The sequence below is a fragment of the Carlito syrichta genome, unplaced genomic scaffold (assembly GCF_000164805.1).
Source record: "Carlito syrichta isolate Samal-C Ts95f unplaced genomic scaffold, Tarsius_syrichta-2.0.1 Scaffold302595, whole genome shotgun sequence".
NCBI lineage: Eukaryota > Metazoa > Chordata > Mammalia > Primates > Tarsiidae > Carlito > Carlito syrichta.
In genome coordinates, this window is record NW_007246691.1 from 244,029 (window position 1) to 266,379 (window position 22,351).

The following is a 22,351-nucleotide window of genomic DNA, read 5'->3' on the forward strand; positions in this document are numbered from 1 at the left end:
AACCTCAACATGACACTTGACCAAATGGACTTAATTGATACCTACAGAACACTCCACCCAACAACTATGAAATATACATTCTATTCATCAACACATAGATGGCCACATTCTCAGACATAAATCAAGGATAAACAAATTCCATATATTGAAATTCTGCCGTGCAGCTTCTCAGGCCACAGTGGAATAAAAATAAACATCAACACTAACGAAGTTCTCCCAAAATCCACAAAGACACAGATACAAAACAGCATGATGCTAAACAAATCCTGGGCCAACACAGAGGTCAAAGCAGAGATTAAAAAATACCTGAAAACAAATGAAAACAAAGAAAAATCTTACCAAAATCTCTTGGATGCCATGAAAACAGTCCTAAGAGGGGAATTCATATCTCTACAAACACACATGAAGAAAATAGAATGATCACAAGTTAACAGCCTAACAAACCACCTAAGGAAGCTGGAAAAGCAAGACCACCAAAACCTTAACTTCAGAAGAAGAATCCAGATCACCAAAATAAAAGCCCAAATTTGGTACATAAAAGACAAAAATATACAAAAAAAAAAAATCAATGAAACAAAAAACTGGGTTTTTTTTTGAAAGGATAAACAAGATTGATGAACCCCTAGCTACACTGACCAAAAAAAAGAGAGAAAAAGCCCAAATAAACACAATCAGAAAAGCAAAAGATTAAGTCACAACTGACCCCCAAAATACAAAAGATTATCAGAGATTACTATATTCACCTGTATGAAAACAAACTCAAAAACCTAAATGAAATGGAGGACTTTCTTACATCACACAACCTCCCCATGTTGAAACAAGAAAAATTGATATTCTAAATAGACCAATAACAACCCAGGAAATTGACTATGTCATAAGAAATTACTTACAAAAAAAAAAAAAGGCCTGGACCAGATGGCTTTCCAGTAGACTTCTACAAAACATTCCAAAAGGAGCAGATAAGAACTGTATTAAAAGTATTCCAGGCAACTGAGAAAGATGGAACTCTCACCAAATCAGTTTATGAAGCTAAAATCACAATGATACTCAAACTGGGTAAAGATTCAACAGAGAAAGAGAACTATAGGCCAATATCCTTGGATGAACATAGATGCTAAAATTCTCAACAAGATTCTAGCAAACTGAATCCAACAACATATCTCAAAATCATCCACCATGACCAAGTAGCTTCATCCCTGGGATGCAGGGCTGGTTCAAAATCCACAAGACCATAATGTAATTAAATACATCAACAGATGTAAAGACAAAATCCACATGATTATATCACTGGATACGGAAAAATCTTTTTGTAAAATTCAGCACTACTTCTTGATTAAAAACTCTCAAAACATCTAGGCATAGATGGAACATACATCAAAATAGTAAGAGCTATCTATCATAAACCCACAGTCAACATACTGCTAAACAGACAGAAACTAGAACCATTTTCCTTGAAAACCAGAACAAGACAAGGATGCCCAGTCTTTCCCCTCCTGTTCAACATAATTTTGGAAGCCTTAGCTAAAGCAATCAGACAAGAAAAGGTAATTAATGGTACCCAGATAGGAAAAGAGGAAGTTAAGTATTCCCTCTTTGCAGACAACATGACTCCATACCTCATAAACCCAAGAGAACCTATCAAAAGCCTTCTTGCACTGCTCAAGGATTTTGGCAAAGTCTCAGGGTATAAAAGAAATGTGTAAAAGTCAGTCACATTTCTATACACCAACAATAAACAAACAGAAGCCCAAATAAAAAGCACAATCCAAATCACAATAGCCACAAAAAGTGAAATATCTTAGCATGTTTCTAAACAGAGAAGTCAAAGATCTTTACAACGAAAACTGCAAAACACTGCTCAAAGAAATCAAAGATGATGCAAACAAATGAAAAATACTCCATGTTCATAGATTGAAAGAGTCAACACTGTTAAGATGTCTATCCTACCCAAGGCAATTTACAGATTTAACCAAATTTCAATTAAATTACTGGCCTCATTCTGCTCAGATCTGGAAACGACAATACAGGAATTCATATAGAAACATACATGACCATGATAGCCAAAACAATCCTCAGCAAAATAAACAAAGCGAGAGGTATCACACTCCCAGACTCTAAACTTTATTATAAAACTACAATAATCAAAACAGCCTGGTATTGGTACAGGAACAAGCATACAGAACAATGGAACAGGATAGAGATTTCAGAAGCAAAACTTCAATTTCTCAACAGGTTCATCTTCAACAAAGCCTCCACCAACAACCACTGGGGAGAGGAGAACCTATTCAGTAAATGGTACTGGAAAAACTGGCTGACCACATGCAGAAGATTGAAACAAGACCCCTATCTATCACCATACACAAAAGTCAACTCTAAATGGATCAATGACCTAAATGTAAAACCTCAAACAATAAGAACCTTAGAAAATGCAGGAGACACCCTTATGGAAATTAGAACTGGCAACCAATTCCTGATCAAAACCCCATGTGCCCATGCCATGAGATATGACAGTCAAATGGGACCTCATCAAACTGACAAGCTTCTGCAAAGACAAAGAAACCATTGAGAATGGGGAGACAGCCCACAGACTGGGAAAAAATATTTGCCAACTGTATATCTGACAAAGGTCTAACATCTAGGATCTACTAGGAACTCAAATGTACTGAAAAGAAAAAAACAAACTGTCCCTTTACAAAGTGGGCAAAAAATATGAATAGACACTTCTCAAAAAAAGACATGGGAGCAGCCAACAGATACATGAAAAAATGCTCAGCTTCACTAGTCATCAAATACACGCAAATTAAAACTACACTGAGATACCACCTAACTCCCTTCAAAATGGCCATCATCAATAACTCAAAACACAATAGATGCTGGAGTGAATGCTGGGAAAAGGGAATACTTCTACACTGTTGGTGGGAGTATAAACTAGTACAACCTCAGTGGAAAACTGTTTGATGATTCCTAAAAGATCTAAAATCAACCTCCCATATGACCCTGCAATCCCCCCCTACTGGGAATATGCCCAGAGGAAGTCAAATCACTCTATGGAAAAAATACCTACACATGCATGCTTATTGCAGTATTATTCACAATAGTAAAATCCTGGAACCAACCATGCTGCCCATCTAAAGAAGACTGGATTTAAAAAAAAAAAGTGGTACATATACACGATAGGACATTATGCAGCCATAAGACAAAATTATGAACTTCGCAGCAACTTGGATGGACTTAGAGTCTATAGTACCGAGTATTCTATCACAGAAACAAAATCTGAGTATCACATGTTCTCATTCATAAGCAGACCTTGAAGAACCATCATAATGCTATAAGAAAAGGATTGGCAATAGGGGGAAACTGCCAGGGGGGGGGGGGCACACCTCATCAACAAGGGTGCCTGCATAATAAGCATTTGTATACTTAACCCTGAATTGCACCCCACATATTTAAAATAATTTTTTTTAAAGAGGGCAAAAGATATGAATACATACTTGTCAAAAGAAGGCATGTGAGCAACCACAGATACATGAAAAATGCTCAGCTTCACTAATCCATCCAAGAAATGCAAGTTAAAACCACACTGCGATACTACCTATCTCCAGGCAGGATGGCCATCATCAATAACTCAAAAAACAACAGATGCTGCAGAGGAGGTGGCAAAAAGGGAACAGTTCTACACTGTAGTTGGTGGGAGTTTATAATAGTACAATCTCTGTGGAAAACAGTTTGGCAATTCTGATCTGAAAATCGACCTTCCATATGACACCCACAATCCCCCTTCTAGAATATACCCAGAGGAATTCAAAACACTCTATGAAAAAACATATGTTTATTGCACACGTATGTTTATTGCAGCATTTTTCACAATAGCAAAAACACGGAACAAACTGTGCTGCCCATCGAAAAAGGACTGGATTTAAAAAAGGGGTATATATACACGATGGAATATTATGCATTCATAAAGAAGGAGAAGATTAAGAACTTCATAGCAGCTTGGCTGGACTTGGAGTCTATAACATTGAGTGATTTATCACAGAGACAAAGAACTGAGTACCACATGTTTTCACTCATAGGCGGGACCTGAACAATTATTATAATACTATAAGAAAGAGATTGGCAGCAATGGGATACTGCCAGGGAAAGTGGTGAGGGCACACCTCATCAATATGAGTACCTAATCTCAAACAAGGTGAAGCAGGAACCAAAGTGAGGCCCATTCTTTACTTACATGATGACCATTTGTATACCTTCCCCTGCATCTTGTAAAGATTGTACCCCCACATCTTTAATGTAAAAAAGTAAATAAATACATAAATAAATAAATAAGAAAAACCTCTGGCAAGATTGCTAAAAAAGAATTCTATTAGACATACATTAGATATACACATATACGAGATATAGATAAATGGCACAAAACAATGTTGGAATGCAAAGGAGGAAACGCAGTGACATGGTAGATTTTTTATAAAATGTATGAGAAGACTGTGGAAATAATAATAAAAATAAAAATAAAATTCAAAATTATTTCGTGCTTGAATTATAACTCAAAAAAGACTGAAGAAGAATAAAGGTATGAGAATTAGAAAAAAATAATACTGTCATGTGCAGATAAAACTATTTTATATACAATTCAAAAGTATATACTGGTTATATATTAGAACTTATATTCAGCACTGTGGCTGAATGCAAAAACAAGATATCAAAATTAGTAATGTGTCCATATAGAATAAAACAAAATGAGAGAAAGTACTTTTTAAGAAAGATACCATTTATAAAAGTAACTATAACCAAAATGTGTGCAACACCATCTTAATGGAATGCACAAAATTTTATTGAAAGACATACAATAAGTCCCAAATAAAAGGAACTACCATGTCCATGGATTGCAATTTTTGCCATCACATATCAATTTTTCCCAAGTAAATCTTTCAATTCAATTCAACTTTTAAAATTGCAATAGGCTGTGCACTTCCACAAGTTGAACTTAAAATTCCTATGGAAAAATTAAGTACCAAGCATAATAAAACACAATTGAAAATGAAAACAAAAAAAGAGGACTTGTATTTTCAGATATTATGACTAATATTAAGTTATAATGACTGTTCTAATGCAAGAATTAGGCAAATAAGGCTACAGAGCACAGTAGAGAGTTTGGGAGAAGGCTTTTTGTATAAGAGGTAGAGTTACAAATCAGTGGGGGAAACAAAGGACTACTCAAAAGGTGGCTGGCACAATTAATCTTCTATTCATATGAAAACAAGAGAAATTCTGATCATGTATCACACAAAAAGTAAATTGAAAATGAATTAAAGAATAAAATGTGAAAAAAGACAAATATTAAAAGAAACTATACAAAAATATCTTTGTGAGTGAGTGTAGGGAAGCATTTCTTAAATGTGATATAAAAATACTGATAATAAAGAAAAAAATAATAATAAATTTTAGTATATTAAAAGAAACAAATAAGCCATTAAACAACTAGATAACATTTAATATTACAACAGGAAGGAAACCTCATATAGCAATATTAGCTTTGAATGTAAATACACTAAATTATTCATTTAAAAGATATAGACTGGTAAAATAGGTTAAAAAAAAAAAAGTATGAGCCAAGTATATGGTGCTTACAAGATGCTCACCTTACTGGTAAAAACACTTATAGACTGAATGTAAAGGGCTGGGAAAAGATTTTCTTTTAAAAAAAATTTAGGAATACGTTTTACTTAGCCCACTGGATTCAAAATACCATCATTTCAACAAGTGGTAGTAACCACCTCCAAGAGCTTCAATCTGCCATGTGCTGGACACGTGCTGGACAGTACAGGTCTGGATATCTCTTCCCTGAGATCTACATATGATAGACTTCTTTCACCATCTGGATCTCAGCTGCAGACGCTACCACCACTTTTATCTAAAGTAGCTGTCCCTGCCTCCTCCACCCCCTCATCACACACTTTCACCATAGCTTTACCCAGTTTTGTGTTCTGTATACCATTCACCACCAGGTGAGAGTCCCTATTAGTTGTTTCTCTCTTGCTGTTAGAAACCAAACCCTACAGCTGCAGAGTTGCAGCCTCAGCACACAGTAGGCATTCATGTAATATTTGTTGAATGTGTGAACTAATGAATGAATAAATGAGTACATGACTAGATGTGGCAGTCCTTGTTGAAGGACACAGGTGTGATATAATATTGTTTTAGCTTAGTGAAAAGATATTCTAACAAACTGAGGCCAAAAGTGAACAGGAATAGCTATACTTACATTAGAGAAAACAGACTTTAAATCAAAAACTGTAAAAAAAGAAAAAGAGACATGGAAGGTCATTATATAATGATAAAGTATTGGATAAATGTAAAGAGAACATATAACAATTCTAAAAGTGTATGCACCCAGCACCAGAGTACCTGGATTTATTTTGTAAAAGTTAATTTTTTCACAATTAAACAATATGCTCCCTGAATGGTCTTTGGTTCAACAACAAAATTCAGAGAGTAATTTAAAATTACTTGATTTACGTATATAGTGACAGGTAGGGGTCCTGTTTCATTCTTCTGCATGTGGTCAGCCAGTTTTCCCAGCATCACTTGCTAAAAAAGGTCTCCTCTCCTAATGGTTGTTATTGATGGCTTTTTCAAAGATGAATTGGTTGAGAGATCGAGTTTTTCCTTCCAGAATCTGTCCTGTTCCATTACTCTGTCTACTCTTGTCCCAGTACCAGGCTGTTTTGATTATTATGGCCTTATAGCAGAGTTTAAAGTATGGAAGTGTGATATCTATTGCTTTGCTCCTTCTGTTGAGGATTGTTTTGGCTATTTGAATTTCTGTATTGTCATTTCTAGGTCTCAGAAGAATGACATTGGTAATTTGATGGGCATGGAGTTGAATCTGTAGATTGTCTTGGGTAACATATACATCTTGACAATGTTGATTCTTCTAATCCATGAGCATGGGATATTTTTGCATTTGTTTGTGTCCTCTTGACTTCCTTGAGCAGTGTTTTGTAATTAACTAAATGGATCAAAGACCTAAACCTAAAACTTCAAACTATAAGAATCTTAGAAGAAAATGCAGGAGACACCCTTATGTACACTGGAGTAGGCCACCAATTCTTGATCAAATCCCCAAAAGCATATGCCATAAAAGATAAGATAGACAGGTGGGACCTCATCAAACTGAAAAGCTTTTGCACAGCAAAATAAACCATCAGGAGAGTGGGGAGACAGTCCAAGAATGGGCACAAATATTTGCTAACTGTATCTGACAAAGGCCTGACATCCAGGATCTACAAGAAACTGAAATGAGCAGAAAGGAAACAAATAAACAAGCAAACCAACAAATAGCACTGTTACAAAATGGGCAAAGGACATAAATAGACACTTTTCAAAAGAAGACATACAAGTCGCCAATAGATACATGAAAAAATGCTCAGTCTCACTAATCATCAGAGAAATGCAAATCAAAACCACATTGAGATACCACCTGACTCCAGTAAGGATGGCCATCATTAATAAATAAAAAAAATAGATGCAAGTGCATCTAGGTGTATTCCCTAGATACACCTAGGGAGTATAGGGAGAATAGGGAGTGCAAGCCAGTCCAACTTCTATGGAAAACAGTGTGATGATATCTAAAGGAACCAGAAATCGACCTTCCATACAATCCAGCAGTCGCCCCTCCTGGGAATACACCTAGAGAAACACAAATTGTTCTACAAATTGTGCTGCACTATTCACAACAGCAAATACATGAAGCTATGCTACCAAAGCCCATCGAAAATTGACTGGGTAAAGAAAATATGGTACATACACACGATAGAATATTATTCAGTCATACTCATGGACTTCTCAGCAAATTGGATGTAACTGAAGACAGTCATTATTAGCAATCTATCACAGAAACAACGAACTGAATACCATATGTTCTTACTCATAAGTGGGACCTGAACATTAATCATAATAGCACAAGGGAGGGATAAGTAGTTGCGAGACACTGCCAGTGGTGGGAAGAAGTGGGGGACATGTAACAACACAAAGTGTTCCTGATCCCAAACCAGGGAAAGTGAGGACCAGTTGGAGGTCCAAACTTCAGTGGCACATACAATACTTAAATAACTAATCCTGATTTCACCCCACATCTTTACAATAAAATAAAGTTAAAAAAAGAAATAAAAAGAAAACAAAAATTTTTAATTTGAATTGAAATGAATGAAAATGGAGACACAACAAACAAAACCCCTCCAGGATACACAAAAGCAATGTTAAGAAGGAAGTTTATAACACAAATGCCTACATTAAAAATGTAGAAAGGTCACAAATTGACAACCTAATATTGTACTTCAAGGAACTAGGGAAAAAAGGGCAAACCAAACTAAAAGCTTGCCAAAAAAGAAAGAAAAACAAACAAACAAAAAAAATCAGAGCAGAACTAAGTGAAACTGAGACCAAAAAATATGAAGATTCAATGAACTAAAAAATTGACTCTTTGACAATACAAACAAAACTAATGAACCCTAATTGAACTAACCAAGAAAAGGAGAAAGATGATCCAAGTAAACAAAATAAATAATGATAAAAGGGACACGACAACTGATACCACAGAATTGCAAAAAATCATCAGTGACTACTATGAACAATTCTGCACTCACAAACTAGAAAACCTGAAAGAAATAGATAAGTATTTTGAAACATATGACCTGACAATATTGAACAAGAAAAAAATAGCAATCCTGAACAGACCAATAATGAGTAGTGAGATTGATTCAGCAGTAGTAATAATAAAAAGTCTCAACAAAATAGAGCCTGGACCAGTAGATTAACAGCCAAACTCTACCAAATCTATAAAGAAGATCTGCGACTGAGCCTCCTGAAACTCTTCCAAAAACTGAGAAAGAGAATTCTCCCTAACTCATTTAACAATGCCATTATTACCCTGACACTAAAGCTAGACAAGAACAAAATAGAAAAAGAAGGCCACAAAACAGTATCCCTGATGAACTCAGATGCAAAAATCCTCAATGAATACTAGCAAACTGAATCCAAAAAGATCATACACCATGATCAAGTAGGGTTTATTCCAGAAATACAAAGATGGTTCAACATGTGCAAGTCAATCAATGTGGTTCATCACATACAGAAGAAAAAGCAAAAACCACCTGACCATCTCAACAAAACCAGAAAAAATATTTGACAAAATTCAGCATCCCATCATGACAATAACTCTCAACCAATGAGGTATAGAGGAAGCATATCTTAAGATAATAAAAGTTGCATATAACAAACTCTCAGCCAACATCATTGAACAGTAAAAAGTTGAAAGCCACTCCCCTAAGAACAAGAGCAAGACAAAAATGCCATCTCCCACCACTCCAATCCAACACAGTACTGGAAGTTCGAGTTGGAGCAATCAGGCAAGAGAAAGAAAGAAAAGGCATCCGAATTGGAAAAGAGGAAGCCGGATTATCTCTATTCACTGATTGATACGATCTTATTTCTAGAAAACTCTAAAGACCCTCTGACAAATTCTTAGATTTGATAAATAAAGCGAACTTTCAGGACCCAGAATCAATGTATCCTGTACAACGTACACCAACAACAATCAAGCTACCAAATCAAAAAGGCAATCCCACTTACAATAGCTACAAAAAAAGTAACAAAATACCTAGAAATCTATTTCTCCAGGGAGGTGAAACATCTCGCCAAGGAAAAGACCAAACTCTGATGAAGGAAACTGTGGAAGACAAAAACAAATGGAAAACAGCCCAATTCAAGAGTTGGAAAAATTAATATTGATAAAATGACCATATTACCCAAAGCAGTCTACAGATTCAATGCAATCCCTATCAAAATGTCAATGTCTTTCTTCACACAATTAAAACAAATCCCAAAATTCATATGAAACCAAAAAAGAGCCTGAATAGCCAAATCAATCCTAAACAAAAAGAATGAAGCTGGAGGCTTCACATGTCCTGAACTTAAATTATACTATAAGGCTATAGTAAACAAAACAGCATGGTACTGGTATAAAAATGGAAATATCAGTGGAACAGAATAGAGAATCCAGAAATAAAGCCACACATTTACAGCCAACTGATCTTTTACAAAGATGACAAGAACATACACCAGGGAAAAAACATTCTTTCTAATAATCAGCGTTGGGAAAAATGGATTGCCATATATAGAAGAATGAAAACAGACATCTATCTATTACAAAAATAAACTCAAGATGGTTTAAAAACTTAAATAAAATACTTGAAACTGTATAAAAATCCTAGTAAAAACCTAGGTAAAACTCTCTGCACATTGGTCTAGGTAAATAATTCATGATCTATGATCTTTTGAGCTTTTGTGCTCAAAAGCACAAGCAAGAAACACTGAAATAGATAAATAGGACTTAATTAAACTAAAAAGTCTTTTACACATCAAAAGAAATAATCAATAGAGTGAACAGACAACTTGCAGAATGACAGAAAATATCTGCACACTATACATCTGACAAGGGATTGATAATCAGAATTTATAGGAAACTTACACAACTCACCAAAAATTCAAAGAACCTCATTCAAAAGTGGGCAAAGAATATGAACAGGTATTTTCCAAAGAAGACATACAGATAACCAACATGCATATTTAAAAATGATTGACATCACTAAGCATCAGAAAATTTCAAATGAAAACCACAGTGAAATGTCATCTTACAACAGTTAAAACGGCCATTATTAAAATGTCGAATAATAAAGGATGTTGTGAAGAATGCAGAGAAAAAGAAATGCTTATACACAGTTGGTGGGAGTGTAAATTAGTACAACCTCTATGGAAAACAGTATAGAGATTTCTTAAAGAACTAAAAATAGAGCTACCATTTGATCCAGCAGTCACATTACTGAGTATCTACTCAAAAGGAAAAAAATAAGTATATCAAAAGATACCTGCACTCATATGCTAATTGCAGCAAGATTAGCAATAGCAAAGATTTGGAATTAACCTAAGTGTGCACCAACAAATGAATGGATAAAGAAAATGTGATGTGCATAACCATGAAATGCTATTCAGCTATAAAAAAGAATAAAACCTTGTCTTTTGCAGCATCATGGATGCCACTAGATGGAACGCTGTCATCTTAAGTGAAACCACTCAGACCCAGAAAGTCTCACACACAAGTGGAAGGTAAATATTGTCTACACATAGACATGAAGTATGGAATCACAGACACAGGAGACTTGGAAAAGTGAGAGGCTAGGAGGAAGACGAGAGACAAGAAATTACTTGATGAGGAGGAGAGAGGCAAATAGGGCCGGAACTGGTTCGAGTGTGGGAGTCTCTGCAAAAGTGAGTGTCCACAAGCACTATGCCTGAGTGGGTATGTGTGGAATGAGATGAAGTCCATCCGAGGGGAGTCTCGAGTTCATGCACCTGGGGCGGCCCTCCGGAGGTGAGGTGACTGCAGCCCACCCCGCCCTTTGATGGGAGCCCCACATGCAGGATCATCTGCATTCCCATGGCGCTTTTGCGAGGAGGCAGTAGAGAGCAGCTGCTCTTCGCCACCTGGGGCCTGGCCCATGCCATCACTTGTGGCAGCAGCTGGGTACTAACAGCAGGAGCCATGGAGAAGGCGGGGGTAGAAATCTGGAATGGAGTCTGCCGCTGGGGAGGAGACGCTGACCGGACCACCTTCTCTGTCCTGGGACCAGGCAGAGACTGGCATTGCTCCACCCAGCTCTGTCCAGCCTCCACCCAGAGACCCAGAAGCCATCCCCCCTGGGATCGAGCATCAGACTTGGACAGACAGATGCCCCTCCCCCCACTGGGCCAGACACAGACACATCTGACCTGAGTGAGAGCCTGACAGCAGGTCAGCAGTGGACCAGTCTGGTGAGTGTGAATCTGACCCATCCGCCCCCTACAGTAGTCTGCAACCCGTGCTGAGAGCAACGGTCTCCAACCCGTGCTGAGAGCAACCCTCACAGCCTGTGCTGAGAGCAGAGAGGATGGGTTAGAGATTGCAGCAGCTTCCTAACGTGGCAGCAGCCAAAAGTGGTGGAAGTTGGAGAACCTGGAGTTACAGAAACGGCCACAGAGTTTTTGTTTGTTTTTTATTTTTGTTCTTTTGCATCTCTCTTTCTGATTTTGTATATGTTCTCATGCTTGCTTTGCTTCTGTTATTTTACTTATTTTTAGATTTTCTGTTTGTGTATGGGTATTTTTGAGGGTGAGTACATCAACAGGGGGGCTTTTCGTTGGTTTGTATGTATGAGTGTCTATATGTTTTTGTTTTTTTGTCTCTGTTTATTTGTTAGTTGGTGCACCTGTCTGTTTTCCCTCTTCTTCTTCTCTCTCTTAATCTTCCTCATCCTTTTTCCATTCTTTTCCTTTTTCTTATCTCATTTTGCTTTCGGGGGCAAACATACACACCAGCTGCATGGACAGATTGTAAGGTAGTGGGAAGTGGGTTCCAGGGGGCCAATACACCTGTCAGCAAATGCTGGGATCTACAGATAGCTTCTGAATCACAGCTCCCCATTGTATCTCAAAATTGCAAAAAGCACAGCTCTCTCACCCTCAGCCCAGCTTCAAAACTGAACAAAGTCAGAGGATCTACATAAGAAAGAATAGGAGATCAACAAACTGAAGTAAAAGCAATCCCCCCATCAATGAACAACAGAATTAAAGAGGAGATTAAAAAAAGAGATGAGGGGGGAAGCCATCACAAATGAAGAAAACCAAAGGAAGAATGTGGGTATCATACAGACCCCTGGGTGGACAACAACTGAGAATACAGAATTCAAAACTCAAACAATGAAGAGCTCCCAGAATGACTGACTCAAACCACAAACCCAGAGATCAAGATACTAACAGAGAGAATAAATAGAAATGAGAAGAGACAAGTGGAAAGAATGAAGGAGTTGATAACTGAGGTAACAGCAATAAGGAATCCAGTGAATGAAATAAATAATAAACTGACAAGCATGGAAAGCAGAAGAATCTCAAGAGCTTGAGGGTCAAAATATGGAACTGACCCAAACTGTTAAAAACATAGAAAAGAAGTTGAAAAACACAGAAGAAAGAGTTCAAAAGATGAGCAATTATATCAAGAGATGGATTGGAATCCCTGAGGCAGATAGACAGAGACCACCCTGGAACAAACATTCCACGAAATTATCCAAGAAAACTTCCCTCATCTCATCAGGTATGCAACCATTCAAATACAAGAGATTCAGAGAAACCCTGCAAGACAATAAATAAGAAGACCAACTCCTATATGTGCAGCGATTCACTTACACAAAGTAGGTATAAAAGAAAAGCTCCTAAAGGCAGCAAGAGAGAAAGGTCAGACTACCTTCCAGGGAAGACCAATAGAATAATAGCAGACATCTACAGAAACACATCAGGCTGGGAGATACTGGAGTCCAATCTTCAAAGTTCTCAAAGATAAACAATTTCAACCAAGAATTACCTACCCAGTTAACTACCGGGAGCCGCAATCACTAGTAAAAATAAGGTAAAAGGGACCTGAAAACAGGAAAAACACCAGCTGGGAGCAAGGCCCCAGTGAAATACGGCTATGACGGAGGCAAAGCCCCATGGATCCTGTTGACAGACCTTCCCTAATTTTGAAGGATTGCATACACAGGCTTGAGAATGTTCCCTCTTTAATTGAGATAATAGATGTGCAAATGGATGATGGCATTTGACAGCAAAAATTATACATAGGCATAACGGAGGTGAGATTGCAGCAAAAAGGGTACCCCTTAGGGTGTGTAAGGATGTTTTTCAGTAAACAGCAGGAGGCTGAGAAGAACGAGTCGGCCACTTCCTCATAAACAATAGACCCCAGCTGAGAGCTGGTGGGAAAAAACCGTTTGAGATAAAAAATAGGTTAAGATACTTTAGGATTAAATAAGTAGTTTAATGAAAATAGAATTTAGAATATTAATAATAAGATAGTAAGATAAGATAAACTAGTAAGATAAGAGCTATATAACAGTATAAGTGATAGTTAAGAAAATATCAGGACATAAGGATAGCAATAAGATTAATAGAAATAAATATATAGTAGTAAGTAAGTTAAATAAGACTTAGGATTAAGGTTTAGCTTTATAGGGTAAGGATATTATAGGTCCATAATAGTAAATAGTTATGAGAAAGTTAGGAAGAAAACCAGGACATTCATAAATGTTTGACTTAAGAAAAACACCATCTGTGGTTGAAATTGTTAAAGGCCAACCTTATAGTGAGTGCAAAAAGGATGTACGTGGGCGTTTGGTTAGCAACATAAGATACATTTGTGGGTACAGGGCTGAGTGGAAAACCTATATAAGACTGTGAAAAATAAATAAAAATTGGCAGAGTCTTGAACTCTCCCCAGGAAGAAGGATCCTGTTGTTTTCGTCTTTTCTTTTTCGCCGCTTCCCGATTCCCCCGTCTCAAGCCCTGACTCTCTCCTGGAGCTGGACTCCAGCAGTTAACCTAAGTTTTATCAGTAATGGATAATTAAAATTCTTACCAGACATTAAATCCCTAAGAATTTATGCTGCCTCCAGACCAGCTCTACAAGAAACACTTAAGAAAGTATTAAACACAGAAGAAAGAAAAAAATGAATGACCACACCTTATCCAATATGCAGGAAAAAGATTGAAAACACACATACATAAATCAACGACAAAATCAAAAGAAAGACAACAAACAAACAGCAGCAACAACAAAAAACTTTATAAAAACCTCATGACAGGGATGAACTCTCATATCTTAATAATTAGCCTGAATGAGAATGAACTAAATGCACCACTGGAAAGACAAAGAATACCAAATTGGATAGAATATGATGCTACAATATGCTGTCTCCAGGAGACTCATCTCAACAGAAAGGACACTCTCAGACTCAAAAGAAGAGGATGGAAAACAAATTTTCAGGTGAGCAAAACACAAAAGAAAACAAGAGTTGTGATCTTAATATCAGACAAAATACCCTTTAAGGTATCAGAAATTGAAAAGATAAGGACAGTAACTACCTAATGATAAAAAGTTCAATCCATCAAGGAGAAATAGCCATCATAAACATAATTGCACCCAAATTAGGAGCATCATCTGTCATAAAGCAGCTTTTAGGTAAACTAAAAAAGATATTGACTCTAGCACTACTATAGCTGGCAACTTAAATACCCCACTAAAAACCCTAGACAGATCATCAAGTCAAAAAATCAACAAGGAAACTCAACATGACACTTGAACAAATGAACTTAATAGATACCTACAGAACACTCCACCCAACAACCATGGAATATACATTCTACTGATCATGACATGGAAAGTACTCCAAGATCAATCACATTCTTGCCATAAATCAAGCATAAGCAAATTTCATAATATTGAAATACTGCCATGCACCTTCTCAGGACACAGTACAATGAAAATAAATATTGACACCAACAAAATTCCCCCAAACCCCACAAATACATGAATACTAAATAGCAAGATGCTAAAGAAATACTGGGTCAACATGGAACTCAAAACAGAAATTAAAATATCCCTGGAAACAAATGAAAATGAAGAAATATCTTAGCAAATCTCTAGGATGCCATGAAAGCCATACTAAGAGGGGACTTCATATCTCTATGAACACACATGAAGAAAATGGAAAGATCACAAATAAACAACCTAACAAATCACCTAAGGAAGCTGGACAAGCAAGACTATCAAAACCCTAACTTCAGCAGAAGAGTCCAGATCACCAAAATAAAAGTCCAAATATGGGACACAGAAGACAAAAATATAATACAAAAAAAAAAAAATCAATGAAACAAAGAACTGGCTCTTTGAAAGGTTAAATAAGATTGATGTACCCCTAACTAGACTGACCAAGAAAAAGTCCAAATAAACACAATCAGAAATGCAAAAGATCAAGTCACAACTGACCCCCAGAGAAAAATAAAAGATTATCAGAGATTACTGTGTATATTGCATGGAAACAAACTTGAAAACCTACATGAAATGGAGGGCTTACTGACATCACACAACCTCCCCAGGTTGAAACAAAACAAAATCGAGATCCTAAGTAGACCAATAACAACCCAGGAAATCTACTATGTCATACAAAAACTACCAACAAAAAAAAGCCCTGGACCAGGAGGAGCTAATACTAATCCTATTGGAAGTATTCCAGGCAATTGAGAAAGATGGAACTCTCAAATCATTTCATGAAGCTAACATCACATCGACAACCAAACTGGGTAAAGATCCAACAAAGAAAGAGAATTACAGGTCAATATCTTTGATGACCATAGAGGCTAAAATTCTCAACAAGATTCTAGAAAACCGGATCTTACAACACGTCTCAAAAATCATCCACCATGACCAAGTAGGCTTCAACCCCAGGATGCAGGGCTGGTTCAACATCTGCAAGACTATAGACATAATTAAATACATCAACAGATGTAAAGACAAAAGCCTCATGATTATATCATTAGATGCCGAAAAAGTTTTTGATAAAATCCAGGATCTCGTCTTCATAAAAATCCTTGAACATCTAGGCACAGATGGAACATACTTCAAAATTGTAAGAGCCATCTATGATAAACACACAGCCAACATACTGCTAAATATACAAAAATTGGAACCATTTCCCCTGAAAACCAGAACAAGAGAGGGATGTCCACTCTTACCCCTTCTGTTCAATTTAGTGTTGGAAGTCCCAGCTAGAGCAATCAGACAAGAGAAGGAAATCAGGGGTATCCAAATAGGAAAAGCAGAAGTCAGATTATTCCTCTTTGTAGAAGACATGATTATACACTTTGAAAAACCCAAGAGAATCTGTCAAAAGCCTCCTTGCACTGCTAAAGGACTTTGGCAAAGTCTCAGGATATAAAATAAATGTGCAAAAGACAGTTGCATTTCTATACACCAACAACAAACAATCAGATACCAAAATAAAAAGCACAATCCCATTGACAATAGCAACACAAAAAATGAAATATCTTGGCATCTTCCTAATCAGAGAAGTCAAAGACCTTTACAATGAAAACTACAAGATACTACTCAAAGATGATATAAACAAATAGAAAAATATTCCATGCTCATGAATTGGAAAAATCAATAATGTTACGATATCCATCCTACCCGAGGCAATCTACAGATTTAATGTAGTGCCCATTAAATTAACAGTAGCATCCTTCTCAGACCTGGAAATGACAATACAGGAGTTCATATGGAAACATAAATGGCCATAAATAGCCAAAACAATCCTCAGAAGAAAAAAAGAAAGAAAAAAACCAGAGGTATCACACTCCCAGACTTTAAATTTTATTATATGGCTACAATAATCAAAACAGTCTTGTATTGGTACAAGGACAGGAGTGTTTTCAAATGGAACAGGATAGAGATTCCAGAAGCAAAACCTCAATTTTTCTACCAACTCATCTTCAACAAAGCCTCCATCAACAACCACTGGGGAGAGGAGAACATATTCAGAAAATGGTGCTGGGAAAACTGACTGACCACTTGCAGAAGACGAAAACAAGACCGCTACCTATCACCATCTACAAAAATTCAACTCTAAATGGATCAAAGATCTAAACATAAACATAAAACCTCAAACTATAAGAACCTTAGAAAATACAGAAGATATCCTTATGGAAATTGGAACTGGCAGCCAATTCATGATCAAAAGTCCAAGTGCCCGTGCCATAAGAGATAAGATAGACAAGTGGAACCTCATCAAACTGACAAGCAGTGGGAAGGAAGAACGAATTTTGGTAGTGAAGATAGTACAGTTATTTGTGTCATCACAAGCAAGCAGCCTGATGCATTTGGGAATGACAATTTGGCATTAGGATGGAAGAGAAATGGACAATTGGAGTTGTGGGTAGACAAAATACATACACTCAAATTGTGCATATACCTTTCTGCAGACAATAGGTCAACTATCTAAAGGTTTTAATACAAAATGGGACTTTTGAATTATGGAGAGAAAATGGTGGATCAAGATTACAGGCAGAATAATTGAATATGCAAAAGAAAGATTGGAGGTCACGTGAACAACCAAGATCAGATTCAACCATGATCTTGGAGTAAATTAGTGTCATTAAGGGTGTCACTCAAATAGTCCATGGTCAGTCCCTAAATATGAATACTACTTGGATCCTCTCAGACCTTGCTTCTATTCCAGTCTTGTCGAGTCTGGTGCTGCCGCTGCATTTATTTTCTGTGACAGATTCCCACGGGATGTATTAGATTTCTTAAGTGACTGTCTAGGTCTCTGTCAGAGTCACTGACAGCTATTTTTAGATACAGTTTTCTGAAAATGCTGACATGATGAAATCTTTTATTCTTTATTTAACTTCTAGCCATGGCTGATATATCATTATACAAAACCAACAAGCTTTTGGTAGAGTACTAGTGTTGCAGGGTCCTTCACCATCTCTTGCATGTCATTTTCATGGATATTGCCAGAATATAGGGAATTGTGAGCACCGCAGAAGTCCCTAAACAGTAGTTGCAAGGACTTCAAGGATGCTTATAAACTTACTTCTGAGTTGAAGAAGTATAACTTGTGATTGACTTCTTAGCTACAAAAATTTCTTGATGCAAGAGGGTCACCAGAAATTATTATATGCTCATAAAAATGTCATATTTTTCAGACATTTCACGTTTGTATTTAGTGATGAAGTTTTATGATCCTGTTTAAAAATAGGAGAGGATCTATATACCTATCCAGCTAAAACTGCCTGAAAGCCAAAGGATGTGGTATTTGTCCATATAGTATTTCTCAAAAATTGTAATTAAACAAAATAGAATTTGATATGTGAATTTATATAAATATATAAGTAGTAATAATTGTTATTAAAGTACAGGAATACCAATCTATACAAATTTGTGGCCTGTAAATCAATTCTCAAAAGAATAAGGGTAGACCTAAGGTCATCTTTCCATGGATCTAAATCTAGTTGCTATTTTCCTTATGTATCTGCATGTGGTACTTTTTGGATTGTTGCCTAAAACCCTCTAAGCAGTAGGTCAAATTGGTGTAAAAAGGTGTTTGGGTACCCTATTCACATGCTGATTGACTCTTTCAAATGAAATGTTCTCCTTCATTCAGAAGCCACTGTATTTCATGGAAATCTTGTGGCTACGTCTTTTGCTTGAACTCTTCCCTAACAAAACAGCAGTCTTAATTAATCTTCCATTCTCTAAGAATTTATAATTGTAATGTTTGCCTCTTAATTAAGCACTTCACTGTGTAGTATTTTGTGATTATGAGAGTCAGTCTTATCTCCCCAGTGATACTGAAAACCTTTTGATGATCCTCGAAGACTTCAACTGAAAATCACTAGCAATTCACAGAAGTAAATTTCAACAAGTGTTCCATGTTTCAGAACAACCATTCATTCATGAATTCATTCAATTTATATTATTGACTCCAACAATGTGCTGTGTGACTTTTTAGGCAACGGAGATATAGCAGTAAACAAAACAGCAACAACGACAACAACAAACATAGGGGCATCACTGAATTTTAATTCTAGTAAGGGTTGTCCTGGCAATACATAAATAATTTAAATATATGCTGTGTCAGTTTCTCATAAAAAAAACTTGAAGGGGGAGTAGGATGGGCTTCTGGGAGATAACGATGTCACTATCTTATGTGAAAAGGATGGTCTGGGAAGGTTTTGTTGAGAGCACATTTGGGCAAAGGCCTGAAGATGGTAAGGGAACAAGCAACGCAGATATCTATGGAGGAGGGTTCCTGACTGAATGAAAAAAGACAAGGAGACAGGACTGTTGTCATGAATTTCTAAAAGCCATATTTGTATGTGACCAAGAAACCTTTTTCATTAGAAAACCATCGTCTATCACAAAACAGATTTTTGTTTACTAGTACATCAAACCAATCTTATCTAACTACTATTGGTCTGATCTGAGTTTGATGATTGTCACTTCCTAGGGAAACTTTCTCTAACCACATAGACTGGATTACACCCTTCTTGTATGCACAACTTTTTACCTTGATTGTATCTTCACACAAAAGTGTTTATTTAATCATCTGCCATGACTTGTTTAATGTCTAAATCACCCACTTGGATGCACGCTTCACAAGGGGAGGGATTGGTTTTGTTCATGGCTGTCCCTTCATCACCAAATATTTTGACTGATGTAACCAAAGCACATAACAGAGAAACCTTCTCTAACCACACAGACTGGATTACACCCTTCTTGTACACACACACACACACACACACACACACACACACACCTGAACCAACCAGCTAAATGATGGAGGGATCATATTTTATATCCTTCCTCATATTGCCTAGATATAACTCTTTTGATCCTTGCTTTTATTCTAGTAAGTTGAAGAGCTGAAGTCTTTTAGAAAGTAATCCCAACTTAATGAATGAATGAGGATGCAAGAGATGTTCTGAAGCTCTAAGTGTCACCCTCACAAACACACAAATTAAAATATCATCAGCCTGAATATAAACATCAGCAGCAGCATCTACAGAAACTCCAGATTTATAAGTTTGGCTAGAAATACAAAAAATACTGCTGAGACCCTATTATTTACCAGGTATTGCTCTAGATATTTAGGGGTATATCAATGACCAAAACAGAGAAAAATTTCTCTCATCACATTATGGAGTTTGCATTCTGAGTGAGGAGAGAATGTACAACAACCATAGTAAATTAGTAAGTTATACAATATTGTGAGGACAGTAGTGAGGGGGGAAAAAATGAAGCCCATCAAGGAAAACTGAGAGTATAATTTCAAGTAGGGTGAGGGTGAATAGGTAGTCCTTGTTGTGCAGGTAACAATTGGACATGATGAGAAAAAAATCTTACCCTGAGCATAAGGGGAATAAGCAGCATAAAAGCATAAGATATTCTAGAAAATAGAGGTTGCATATCTGAATGCACAGGGAAATAAGGTATGACTGAGTCAGGCACTTCAGAAAGGGGATGAGAGAGAGAGATTTTCTGTTCGGGGCTTATAACTTAGGACTTAACTTTTCCACAAAATTAACTTACAGTTCAACAAAATCATGGTTACTTTATATCACTCATATATAGAAACATTTAAGCACATTTTCAGTAAAATATTTTAAGATATTTGAAGAAAAACGACAGTCTTACCATTTTTACTGATGTCGAGTTCTTTAAGATTAACTAAACTAGCAATAGTGGTTGGCAGATTTGAAAGATCATTATCAGGAATACTTAGTTTACGTAGAGCTTGACAGTTGAACAATTGCTGCAATAGAAAAAATCATTAGTTAGATCTCAATTTGGTCAAATCCATTCATACAAAAAATTAATCACAAAATTCAATTCACTATCTTTATAAATGTGGTAGTAAAAGACCCAGCCACAAAAGCCTCCCCTCTGCTCCCACATCTTACCTGGTTTCAGAAGGGTTTCACACTCCATCCTCTTGTTAGGGCCTCTCTATCCTCTGCTACCCAGACTCAAAATCCAAGATATTCTACTTTATCCCTTTCTATTTACCATTAACATTTAATTTGCCACAGAATTCTACTGGCTTCTCTTTTTCTGAAATGATCTTTGAAGTTGTCTCTTCCTTCCTATTCCCACAGCTACCAGGATGACCTCAATTGTCTTCTTCTGCCACCACTTTAAATTTCATGAAGTACTACTTTCATCTCATCATGCTGAACTGTTGTCTACATGACACGCAAGAATCACAATACATTAAAATGTGTGAGCTCACATTTCTTTTGTGCCCTCACCCATATTGTTTCATAAACATTTGGTAAATGAAACCTTTAGCTTCCAATATTTGGTGAAAAAAAATCACTGTGATTGGTTTATTTCTGCCATTGGTCCAAAGTACCAGATGGGGAAAAGCCAAGTGTTAAAACAATGGTTCTGAAATTCAGCATGTTTACATTGACTGGTGGATGCAGGTGCTTGTTTGAAATGAGAATTCTTGAGCTCTACCCAAATAAATGTAAAGGGAAGGGGGAGCAAATATCTGCATTTGTAACAAGCACACCAGTGATCTGGAAATTCTTTTTTTTTTTTTTTTATCTCAATATTTTTATTATGATGTTGTGGGGTACAGTTAAGGGTTAGGTATACAATTACATTTCATTCAGGCACCCTATTGATAAGAGGTGTTTCCCCGTCCCAAGACAGATATTTGCTACTGTTAATCCCATTTCCCTCCCCCCCCATAGTTTCCCACTACTGTCAGTCATTTTCCTATAGTATTACATTGGATGTTCAAGGTCCATTATATGAGTGAGAACATGTGATACTCGGATCTTTGTTTCTGTGAGAAGTCACTCAGTATTATAGACTCTAGTTCCATCCAGGTTGCTGTGAAATTCATGATTTTGTTCT

At 36.6% G+C, this 22,351-nt stretch overlaps 1 protein-coding gene across 1 annotated transcript in view; it reads right to left on the reverse strand.

The window, feature by feature from the left end:
• LOC103259315 (leucine-rich repeat-containing protein 7-like) overlaps window positions 1-22,351 on the reverse strand; it is a gene marked incomplete at its 3' end in the record, with an annotated part of 389,004 nt that overhangs the window by 242,050 nt on the left and 124,603 nt on the right. Inside the window, exon 3 of the mRNA XM_008056997.2 lies at window positions 21,122-21,239. Within this exon, the coding sequence (XP_008055188.2) occupies window positions 21,122-21,239 (118 nt within the window). The remainder of the gene's footprint in view (window positions 1-21,121; window positions 21,240-22,351) is intronic.